Source organism: Mycetomoellerius zeteki, unplaced genomic scaffold, assembly GCF_001594055.1.
Source record: "Mycetomoellerius zeteki isolate Tzet28-1 unplaced genomic scaffold, Tzet1.0 scaffold4, whole genome shotgun sequence".
Classification (NCBI taxonomy): Eukaryota; Metazoa; Arthropoda; class Insecta; order Hymenoptera; family Formicidae; genus Mycetomoellerius; species Mycetomoellerius zeteki.
In genome coordinates, this window is record NW_017257391.1 from 761,485 (window position 1) to 774,333 (window position 12,849).

The 12,849-nt window shown below is 37.1% G+C and overlaps 1 protein-coding gene across 2 annotated transcripts in view; it reads right to left on the reverse strand.

Moving 5' to 3' along the window:
• Nucleotides 1–12,849, reverse strand: part of Sema5c (Semaphorin 5c) — a 108,556-nt gene that overhangs the window by 57,603 nt on the left and 38,104 nt on the right. For both annotated transcript variants that reach the window (XM_018453655.1, XM_018453654.1), the window contains exon 2: nt 11,274–11,388. In XM_018453655.1, coding sequence (XP_018309157.1) covers nt 11,274–11,364 — 91 coding nt within the window. In that variant the 5' untranslated portion in view covers nt 11,365–11,388. The remainder of the gene's footprint in view (nt 1–11,273; nt 11,389–12,849) is intronic.

Sequence of the window (12,849 nt, forward strand, 5' to 3'; positions counted from 1 at the left end):
CTTATTGCTAAAATATAGCTTATAGCTTTTTTTTCGAGTAAAATTTATTATAACTTATTATTTTTCATTTATTCTTGCTTCAAAATATGATACTATTTTAACGCCGGTGATAAGTGACTTTTTCGTAAAAATTAATCAACTTACAACAAAAGATTTTAATTTTCCTTTTGCTCTTTTCTATACTCTGATTACGAGATATAAATCATTATTAAATTATTATAAAATTGCCCTAAGTCCGTGATGCATTCCTGTCTTACTTGATCCGCGAAATGATACAAAGAAAAGAAGATACAACAACGAGAAAATTTAACTCCGTTACAAGCGTGTGGTATTCTAGAAAGTGATGGAAACGGCGTGCGGCGTCACGATCGCAGCAGCAAAGCAAAGCGAGAACGGTCGAAGCGAGAACGATCTCGGTGTATGATACGGAGCCGAGGAACCCGAAGAGAGGAATACCTTTCTCCGGTGGAACACACATTCGGTGGAGAGACGTGGGGAGAGAAAGAAACTCGCGTACGCGCGCGCGTCGGCGCGTGCCATAAGCGTCGCCCACGCGCGACACGCGCTGAAGATTTTCTATCTTCGGCTCTGGTTACGTCTCTCCCTCTCGCGTTCTCTCCTCATTTCTCTCGTTAGGAAAACAAAAATTACGAGCGCGTGTAACGATGCACCGGTCTGAAAAATCGTAGGCATTTCGGTGCAATGTTTATATACATTACTTCTTTTTACAGTATATAATTAACTGCCTAGACATGGATTTCTTGATATTAAATGCTTTTCTCTATAATATTTTAATTGACTCCGTTTCTATCAATGTAGATTAACTTTAATCTCGGCTTAACCTACTATTTATCTTCTTTTAATGTTCTTCTAAGAATTAGAAAAAGATAAAAAGTAAATTAAATCAAGATTAAAATTAATCTACACTGGTACAAATAAGCCTCAGACATAAAATATTAATTAATAGAGAAATGTATTCAAATTTTATTATTTAACTCGTAAAATAGAGAATGCAGTTTCCAGGGCAACGCTGTTAGATATCGAAAGAGTAACTTAATGCTTTGAATTCAATAACATTTTGTTTATATTTTTAACTTTCGTGTGTGTCAAAATATAAATCAATTCACTTGTGATTAGTTTCAAAGTAAACAACGTCCACATTATGTATGCACTTAATAAATAATAATTTAATAAATTAAATTTGAGTCAAATTTAATACATTTTCTTGAATTAAATTGTTTAACCTCACTGTTTTAATTAAATTAATGGCATTTTGAGTAGAAACAGTGGCGATCTATAGAAATGATTAAAATAACTCAAATTGAGAATAATTTAACATTATAAATTTAATAATAATATATAGCGATTCGCGCTGCGATCTCCACGTCGGTAATGCGTCTCCACTGCGTCATGGTGAGCGCATAGTTTCGTGCTTGCCACGAAAGATAGAAGTGAGAATTCCACACGGTTCGGATCGACAGGCGGCGATGCAGTTAAAATCGGCTCTGGATCGGCAGCACGCTTACGACGCGTGCCGAACCTCCTGCCCACGCGCGTGAACTAAACGGAATTTTTATGTCTCAGTTCAGAATCGAAATCGATATGATATTTAATCGTACATTTTCTCGTAATAGTGTGGAGCCGAGCGACATGCATATTATAATTTATTGGTAATGCTGGTTTTTATTACGAAACGCAGTCCATAACCGATTCAGTTTCGTATTTCTTCTCTTCCTTTTTACGCACATTAAAAACATAGCTCGTAAACGCTCTCGTTTGCTCGACTAGAAGATGGAATCTCTAATTGATCAAAATGTATATAGGTGATTCGAGATATTCGTCTCTTTTACACCTCTTGCCCACGCGCGCGAGCTAAACGGAATTCTTACGTCTGAATTGAGAATCGAAATTGATATAATATTTAATCGTATACTTTCTCGCAGTAGTTTCGAGACTAGTAATATGCAGTAGTCGAGCCTAGTATTATAATTTATTGATAATACTAACCTTTAGTACGAAACGTAATCCATAATCAATGTATAAGTTTAGTATTTCTTTTCTGCTTCTTTTAGGAACGTTAAAAACATAGATCGCAAACATCATCTTCTAGTCGTTGGCTCGACTAGAAGATGAAATCTCTAATTGATTAAAGTGCATCGTATATATGGCGGTTTGAGATATTCGTTTCTTTTGCAACGCATGCCGCATCACTGATATGTAAATAAGCGCGTCGTTAGCGAGGAATTATATTAAATAAGCTCCGGCCGGTTTATAAAAGGCATATCGCGATCGCGGATGAACGTACTTAAGAGTTAATGCAAAATGAGCGTAACGATATCGGACTCGCTTGAAAAACCCGTTCTCGAAAGCAAATAATTGTCGCAATTTTCTCTCGCGCATTTACAAGGTAAATACCACGAGGGTGGCTTCTATCGTTGATAATGACGAAAAAATATGAAAACAAGATGCAGCCGTTAACACGTAACCGTTACATTAATTGTTTGATACTTTCTATACTGAGAGACAATACCACATTTTTAATATGTTATATAAATATTATATAAGGGATGATTCCAAGTAAAAATAAGCGAGATGTGATATTTGAGATATTTTTATGATAAAATTATATGTGTTAATTGTTTTATGAGAAAAATATAAATTCTCGATTAAGAAATGTTCAACACAAATGAGTGAAAAAAATCACATTCGGTCAAGGCGGTTCTTGATGACTAATAATATTTTTGTATATCTCTAATAATTTCCAGTTCTAACAAATTGCGTACCAATTATTTATCGATCTTAAAACACAGTTCTAAACGGAGACTGGATTGCATAATTAAATTGACAAGCAATTAAATATTAATGCTAATGAGCATCTTTAAAACATTGGAAAAAATTTATTGCGAAAAATATCACAGTTGAGATACGAACCTGATCTCCCTCATTCCACGCGAGCGTTTTACCAATTCGATCACCAAGGCATGATATTAATCGCAATAACCAGAATATGTAGGAAGAACGTCTTTTTCAGACAATATAAGTAAATAATAAGCGAAAATTAATTGAAAAAATGTTCAACACAAATGGAAGCCACACCGAGAAAAATGTTTCTTCAAAGAAATGTTTCTTTATATAATATTATACGGTTAAAGAAAAAATTTCTTTGATATGAACGTCATTTCTTTAATTTAAACATTATTTTTTGAAATCAAATAAAAAAATTTATTTGATTTAAAGAAATTATGTTGAAATCAAAGAAATGACGTTCATATCAAAGAAATTTTTTCTTTAACCGTATAGCAGAAAAACATTTCTTTGAATCGAAGAAACTTTTCTCTGGGTGCATATTCGATCAAAATGAATTTCTCTTGATGCCTAATAATACTTTTGTGTGAATTTTACAATTTCCAGTTCAAACTGCGCGTCGAATATAATCAGTTTGCTTGAACTAGAAATTATAAAATTCACGCTGAAAACATTATTAAGTATCAAGATCAATCTTAATTGAATATGGCTTTCTTCACTCATTTGTGTTAAAATTCTCGATAGATTGTTCTCTTGAACAATACGCATTTCTACGGCTTGAGGTACTCATTTACCTTAGCTGGCGGATTGGAGAACATCGGTGACCGCCGCGGCCGTTGCTGCGCAATGAGGCTCGTGTGTACACGAGGCGCACAACGGTCTCCAGTGGAAAACTTCGCGAGCTTCCACAAGACGCAGAACAGGAATAAATACCTGATTTACCACGCTGCGCCAAGATTTACGGCATTTGCTCCTATTCGTACAGCCCGTCCATACGTTAGCCACTCCCTTCCTCAGAAATGAAGAGAACAGGAGTAGCTCTTAGTGGCAATCGGTTTGGGTATAACTTTCTTAACTTTCATTTCCTAAGTGTACGAAATCTTGTGCGGAAAATATCCAGCATAAACGAAGAAAGCAGTACGTGATTATAGATGGGGAGATAATTGCGGCTTAACATAGTTCGCTCCTAGAGAATATACAAGCGCGCGATTAAAGTGCAGCCGTGATTAAATTAAACTGCGGGTTGTATTTAAAATATGATGCTATTAAAGAAGCATCTATGTTAACCCTTAACCTGACGCAAGATTACGGAACATGTGGATTTACAATTGTATGACTGACAATGAGTTACGTATCGTAGACTCGTAGAGTATCTATAAAAAACGAAGTGAAAGTCGAGTATAATTGAAAAAGGTATATACACACATACACACACACACACACACACACACACACACACGCGCGCGCGCGCGCGCGACACACATATATATATTTCCTTTTTCAATACTGGTATATCACAAAGATGATTGTATGTTCCAAATTAATTACGTAAATATAAAATTAATAATAAATAATTGCATAAATATTATGAAAGTATTTTACTGATATCTCACGTTGCGTGTGTTTATATTACTATATCCATGAATAATTCTTAAAAGTAGAAACAATACACCTTCTACATGCTTGCAGACAGAAACGATCTCCAAGTTTGCGCCGTCTACGTGATGTTTTGACGCTTTGCAAATCGCTACTTTCTTTTTCTCTTTGACGCGAAACCTTCGTGAATATATCATGACGTATATTTTGCTGTCGAAAAAAGTTTCGTGCACATACGTTTGTATTTTCGCAAGAACGGCATACTATTTTCCGCCATAAATTTCACAGTGCCTTGCATATCTCTGAAATGCAGCTTACATGCATGTATTTTAATCCTTAAATTTATATCAAAAAATAAATAAATCAAATAAAAAAAGTAATAAAAAATGAAAAATAAAATATGCGCAAATAATTTCAAAAAATAAAGAATTTAGAGAAAAATGACAATACATTTAAAGATTAATTCAGCTTATGATTACATAAGCGCAGTGAATACAACAATGTCGTAAATATTGAAGTAACAATAAAAATTAAATAAAGCTCTGATAATAAATAAATCAAATAAAAAATAAAATGCCTTTTGGAGCCAACGTGAACGTTAATACAAAATTAATGTCAATTTAGTTAAGACAATTAATCAACGAGTAAATAAAGTAATAGCGCTTCATTTATTTGTTGATTTATTATTTTAATAAATTGATATTAAAACTTCGCATCAACATTCGAGTTGATTCTAAAGGGCATTTTATTTCTTACTTATAAATGTTGAAAATGTAGATGAAAGATGGATCCATCTTCCAAATCCATATACGTTATGTCAAGAGCGTAATATAGAAACGATAGAGTTAGTAAATCAGTACACACGACTACGTTCTCTTAAGGCGCCATCGGCTAAAATGGAATTCTGCTTTCGACGTCGATGTAACGAGAAACACATACACACAGGAGTACATTTCCCTTTTCATTTCCAGCAGCCTTCGGTTGTCCACGGGGGCGGTATATAAAACGATTTTTTATTCACGCTTCGGTAATCAACGGGACATCTCTGCGCTTTCGAGTCACCACAAACGAAAATAAAAGAATGGAGAGAGCGGGAATTTCATCTTGTATCGTAGGCGTCGATCCGATAGCCTCGATTGCCGCGGACATCACGCTAATTAAGGAAGAAAAAAGCGAGCGAGAAAATCGGAATCGTAGCTGCGAGCTAGCTGCTTCCAATATCGATGACGTCCGGCTTTTACATTAGTGAAAATAATTATAGACTCGCTTACAATCGCGCGCGAATCACGTCGCCGCAAGGAATACCACACAGTGGAAACTAATGCGGACCTTCTGGTGATTTTGCGCAAAATGCAGCTGTATAAATGGCAAAACGGTAATTATCATGGCGCCAGTTCGCTATGCTACGCCACGCGACACAGAGCACAGTTAGTATAAATTTATGCGCCATAAACCTCAGGGCAACGTGGCGCGACGGCGAAACGCAACAAAAGTGCACAAGTATAAGCGCGACAGGAACGAATATTATAACAATAAAAATTGATCTCGATTAATGTTGTAATAATAAAAATTTATCTCGACGTTAATTTTAATTAGGAAATTAAAATTCCGTTAAAATTACCACTATCATTTTATATACACTAGTAAATTCAAATATAATATATATTGCAAATTACAAATATAGTATATGTACATATACATATATAGTATACACAAATTCTCACATGTAATTATTTAAACATTAAAGATTCAGCTTCGACCGTTATGAGCCTTTATTTCTTATTGGTTGTATTTTCACATGTAACGGTCTCTCTCCAATAAGATTCTTATTGTTTATTGTAAAGTTCTCAAATTTTGTAGAATTTATAGAAATTGATTTTCGATTTTTGTTACTTAATAGTCTAATAACTTAGCATCTTCTAGATAAACATAGTTTATGTTTATGTTAAAGAAAGCAATCTTATGCATGAATTATAGTGCACGATTTTGGATTATCCTCCTATAGCTAATCTATACTCTTCTTATATAATATTTCTCTTCCTGCTTGTGTTTGTCTATTATATTAAAAAAGATTCATTTCTATTCTACTTTCTAGTTGTCATTTATTTTCTCTTTACTTGTATATTGCTTTAAACTTCGTTACGCATACTGGCGATTGAGACACACTCGTCATAGACTTTCGACTGAAACTTACCTCTCGAACGAGCGATCGTTAACTTCGCAAAAAGTGTATTATCTCGTTAAAAAAAATCATTTGTTACGTAGATATTAAGCGCGTCCATTCTCGTAAAATTTTTTACGCGTTCTCGCGCAAGCCGTCACGCGTTGCGAAAGATACGATTGCGTAATCACAACTTAAGCAGATCGCTTTCCGTAATCGAGACATTGCGGTCGATACCCGGGGGACTTCCACGGTCGGCTGAAGACCGTTTCCTCATGAATCGACCTGATCAAACGGACATACCGCAAACAATCGCCGCCGGTTCTCAGGAGCGAATCGAAAGCAAACGTTTCAGCACGGTTACAATGTACCCTCGACAAGCCTTATATCGGGGATAATTAGAAGAGAATTGCTTTGTCATTTTCGACGTGCAATAGGGCACTTAACAAGCTCGTTCGCAATCTACGCGCAGTCTGTGCCCCTTGTGTATTCGGAATTTAATTAGATTCGAACAGCGTCTCTCCCCATGAGAGATTCTCGTCATTTTGCGATGTAATTACACAGTGACAATGAGGAATAGCACAACTTTTTTTCTATTTCCGTGTTTTTCGAGGAAAACTCGGATTCTTTACATTGTTACAGAATATTAAAAATATACAGGATAACAGATTTTATTCTGATAGAGTTGATTTTTTCGCGAGATTTTATTGTCCTTTATCATAAAAAGAAGACATATAAATTCTTCTGTTCAAAATCGTAATGATACACTTATAATATTAAAATAATGTAGTAAATATGAATCAGCTACCGAGCTTTATCGTGCTAATATTCGTCAGTTATAAAGCGAAGCGTATTCAGGTACTCAATACATATTTTACCGTACTTAGGTAATCGCCGTACGCTATTCAGATAATGTGCAAATAATACCGTTACAAGAACACGACATCCTAGGCATATCGTGTACACCTGGTGTCGTTGCCTCCTGACGCCAATCGTGTGAGGTTTTAACGAGCGAACTTCTGCCTGCAAATTTTCGCGCAACCGTTCTTATGTAAGAGATCTGATATCGATCCGTTGAGAGATGTTCATCCCGCATTTAGCAACCCGATACCGTTATAAATAACGTCACTTTCGTGAACGTTAACAATGTGGTCATTTGCAATGCCTAGTCGCATAACAATGACAGAGGAAAAGCTCTATTGCATATTGGTAACAGAAAGAGAGACTATAGAAGGTTATTATTCGCGGTTATTATTCGCACGCCTGATCAGAATGAGTGGGAGAATTTATCATACCATAGTCCAAGACTTAAAAAACTCACCCGGGGAACTCTCAACAATCGGATCATTTGTTTTGAAAAGTGCATGAGTCAGTACAATTGAATTTCATAACAGAGAGACAAAGAGATATACCGGAGAATAAATGATACTACTCTGTATCCGCGTATAGATTTAAATTGAGTTATATTTTCTAAAAGCATTGCACTCTGTACGTTTCATTTTTTTCTAAAAAATGTGCTACTTTAAAGCTTCAACACGTCCTGTAGTTCCTACATTTCAATGTATAAAGAGGGACATATTTTGCATGACTGATCAATAAACATTGAATTAAATTGAATAATAATTTGTATTGAAAGACGGCTTTTTAATTTCATTTTGTTAGTCAATAATCGCAACAAATACCGTTCGCAAATAGCAATAAATATTGATATTGATGCTGCTGTTATTAGCGAGATTTAAATTCTCCAGGAATGCAGATTGCGCGGAAAGTAATCGCAAATTCATGGAAAGAGAAATATCTCATACATTTGCGCGTATTTATCAGCACATATGTGCCGTTGTTTTGTCGGCGATTGTTCTGTCTCTCTGCGAGAAGTGGAATGGTTTGCCGCAGGATCACAAATTATCATAACGACATTCCGAGGCTATCGTCAATGCCGTCCGTTTGCCTGAACGAACTAAATACGCGATGATAGTTTTATTTTCCAATGAAGAAAAAAAGCATGCGACCTTCAATTTCAAGCCGATACCATTTTCATGGACGATTTACGCTATTTTAATCAATATATGATAAAATAAATTAACTTACACACATATATTAAATATAGCATTCTCTATTAAGCAAGAAGAATTTGAAGAAAAATCAATAATGTTAATCTTGTTTCTATATTACTTTGTACGATATATATGCACATTTTAATCACCAATGATTGCATTTTAGATTGAACCGAGACTCGGGAGGAGATAAACGAAGTACTTTTTAATTACAATCATATTCCGCATTCCGCGCGCGGCTCGAAACGTGACGGCGACCACGAGAAGCGCGGGAAACCGTAACGAAATCGTGATCCACCTTAATACAGGCCTCACGATTATTGCGAGAGACTGTCGCATCGTCCGTGGCCGCCGGGCATCGAAGTCATCGCCGAGCCAAGTATTTTACGTGCAAATGGAAATCATAGGTTGCGCGCCGAGCTTATACCTCTTTCCTCGTCTTCCTCTTTGCCTTCCGAGACCTGAGTGTTATTAGGTGAAAGAAAAAAGAAAGGCGGAGAGACGAGTCGAGAAAAAGATGGGCTACCGCACGCCGTCGGGAGCTAGGAACGAGCCATTAAGCTTGTTAAGATTTAAATCCATGGCCGGGTACGAGGTTTTCCGTACGGTTTCCGCTTGACGGGCGTGGCGTCTGTTCTCCATCCATATAGGCGACCTATACGTCCCACATCTTCAACACGATCTGCGTTTTCTCTCTGCGGGGCCGCGAGTATGCGATAATCGAGCCGCGAGCTCGCCTACGTGGTAACTGTACATTGTGGGTCATTGCTTGCGATAAGTGCCCTGAATGTCCGACATTTTTGCGAGATGTTAATGGCTCGATCTTGGACACCGTGCGCGCGCGACACATCGCGCGGGGATATATTCTCCTTTATCGATTAGCTATGCCTACCCGACACGTCGACGTGTCATAGAGAAGCGGTTATGGGCGAAATTAAATTTACATAAACGTCGCAGGCCGGCTCGACCCGCTCGCTCACTACGGATTTATGTCAGTCTTCCGGGACGGAAATCGTGCGGCTGCAGGGCAGTTACTCTCCTAGAGGAAATTCACCTACTTTTGACGATTATGCACGATTTCACGCGGCAATCTCGATCGCTTCGTCGTGATCCATCATTATCGATACGTAGAATATCCTTCCTCTTTAACGCTTTCCCGTTAATGACACTTTGATAAATCAGGCTTCGAACTTTATCGAACGCACAATTACAAAGTTATTGGAAATTACTTTCTCACTCAATTAAACTAAAAGGATGCGAAACAGAAAGCAACATTTTTTTAGTTCATTTTAGACGACTTTCTTTAACTCGACTAATAGTGCAACAATAACTCAATGCTGAAAATTGCAATGTTACAATAAATAGTGATTGAGAATTATTCAACTCTCTTTTTTGTTGTCAACAACTGAACGAAAAGAAACAATTGAAGTTATCAAATTCGTTATTAGAAAACAGTGATTAACGGTTGAAAGATTTCGAGTTATTAACGCTGTCTAACCGCATCTTGGATTGACGAGTAAGAAAAATACGTAAAGAAACTTTCTATAAATTATATTAAAATGTGAGTATTTTTATTAAAACAACATTTGCAATTGATAGAATAGATATGTAAAATATATCAAAAACTTCTCTTGTGTTCCGGTATGATCGATAAATAATTATATATTTGAAATTGAATTATGCATAACCAGAAGCAAAACAAGCTATGTGACAGTTGAATTGAGATAAATATAATTTTACTCTATTCTGAAATAGAATGAGAGTTTTTTGTACATTTTACAAGTGTACTCTATCAAACGCAAATATTGTTTCATTGAAAAATATTTCTATTTTAATATATTTTTTGTAAAAATATTCATTATGTATATTTTCTCTTCTGACGTCATCAACCTGAAGATCCGTGATGAGTGGTTGGGGATTCTTTAATGAATTGCTGCTCCGCCAAAACTCAAGTGCAAAATCTCTTCAATTCACGATCAAAAGTCTCGATCCGTCGTGGTTACGTGCGAGAATGCACGATCAATCGATCGCGGATCTACATTTTTAATGGCACCGATAACGCACCTGGCGCAATAATGCGCGCCTTGATGAATGAAGTGTATTTCATGTCGCGGTCCGTAGGAGTGCTCCCGTTTTCCGAGATAATCACGGTTAGAAACTTGCTGATCCTGTTCACGAGCCAAGCGAATTAAACTCGAAGGCAAATCGCTTCGCCCGGGCGATCGTCGCGCACGTGTACGCTTTTTATTGACAACGCGCGAGCATAATCGGATGCGTGCGTAATCAACTCGCGGTTATTCCGAATTAACTTAAGCGATAAGACAATTAACGGGATAGAGATTATCGATGCTCGCGCGTTATCGTGCATCCGGGGCGTGATTTGAGATTCAATTGCAATTTCCGCAAAAGATGCATAAATCGTGAAAACTCGATAAGCTGTCACTGCGATCGGCTACTAGATTTTATATGCGATTACCAATTGGATTCGTTAAATCAGTGAGATAAGAACTCTTCTCTGCGAGTGTGATTACAAAACTCACGGAGGTATAATTCAAAGATAACAAATAGTAAACAAGATCTTCTGCAATAACATGGTACGCTGATATTGAAATGAATATCGATATAAATATCTTCGTCGTTTTCAAGTAACTTCTTACCTTCGTACGAGATATGGCGAAAATCCTCGGTAGCACGAGCGATGGCGGTGAGGAATTGCAACGTCATCGCGTACACGGTCCACCGCTCCATCTTGGCAGCGCGCAGTTCCCGCTTCTGCAACATGAAACATCGATTTTTTATTCTGACACGTTCTTTTACGGGTCATGTGGGAGTGGAGCCGGAATCGATTATCAGAGCTTCTAATTGGGACGCGAAGCATCTCGGGTAGCACGCATTACTGGGGTCGAGAAAGCTTGACTAATGGAGGGATATTGGGAAAAGGGCGAAATGCTCACAGAAATAGCCAAGAAGAGAGAAAAAAGGAAATGACAAATTGATGCAAGAGAAAGCGAGGCTCTCTACATATCTTGGTTCATCTCCTTGACATTTGCATGTTCGTGTCGTTAGGTTATGTCCAACGAAACGGCCTTGGACATTTTCTATGCCTGCAAATAAGCGGGCAATACGGGCATGTTGCAATTAATTGTGCAGAGATAAACCGCGTGATTTGACGGCGCGATTAAGATCGATCGGGTCGTTTCTGAGTAATTTGCGACAGATTCTACCAACGATTTCTTCGGCGATTCTCGACGGTATAACTAGTCGCAATCACGTGTGTTCCGTAATGTTCACCAATTAAATCACCAATGGCTCTAGTCGGTCTGGAAGGATTCTCGAGATCATTTTCAACTGTCCCGCTGGTTCTCGTTAATGCAAATCGCGACAATTAAAGTATCCAAGGGTCGCGTGTAGCGATTAAATTGCAGCGTATCGTTTAAGTAACTGATTCGATGAGTTAATAAAGTCCTATTAATTCAGGAAACTAAGTTAACAATAAGAGAGAAGTGAAACTGGAAACTATATACTAAGTGCAACAATATGAGAAAGTTGTACGAGAGTTTCTGTTTATAATAGACAATGTAATCACATCTATTTCATCGTGCGAATTCACTCCATGTTAATTAACAATTTCAGTTTTTCTTTTCTTCTCTTCGCAAAATTATTACATTTGTAAATAAAAGATAAAAGCAATAAACTTTCTTAATGAAAACTCTTTCTTTTAATTACAATTCTTTTCGTTTATCACGGTTAAAAATTGCTTCTTTCAGCAGCATAGTTATATTAAGCAAAGAAACTTAAGATTAAGGGCCATCACACAAAATGACATAAGCTGCATAACCATAGCATAAGACCGCTGAACCAATGAGCATCTTATGTAAATCAATATGGCGACATTATGCTGGATGCTCATTGGTCCAGCAGTCTTATGTTATGCTTATTCTTTGTTATGCATTTCATGTGTGACAGGCTTAAATGATGACACGAGCGTTTTGTAACTGGACGAAGAGTGTAGCTCAACACGTATCCAATTAACGTGCGACTATTTAAAGGCGACTATTTAAAGGCTAGCCGAGTTAGTGCGCCAGTCGTAGAATCGGCTTCTTACGACGCAGTACCCTTATGTCAAATATAATTACCAGATCACCTTGAGATCGGACAAAAATCACGACCGGATCGGACATGTCGACTGGGATCCTCAGAGAAGCTTTATATCTCGCCAGTGCTACCGCTCTT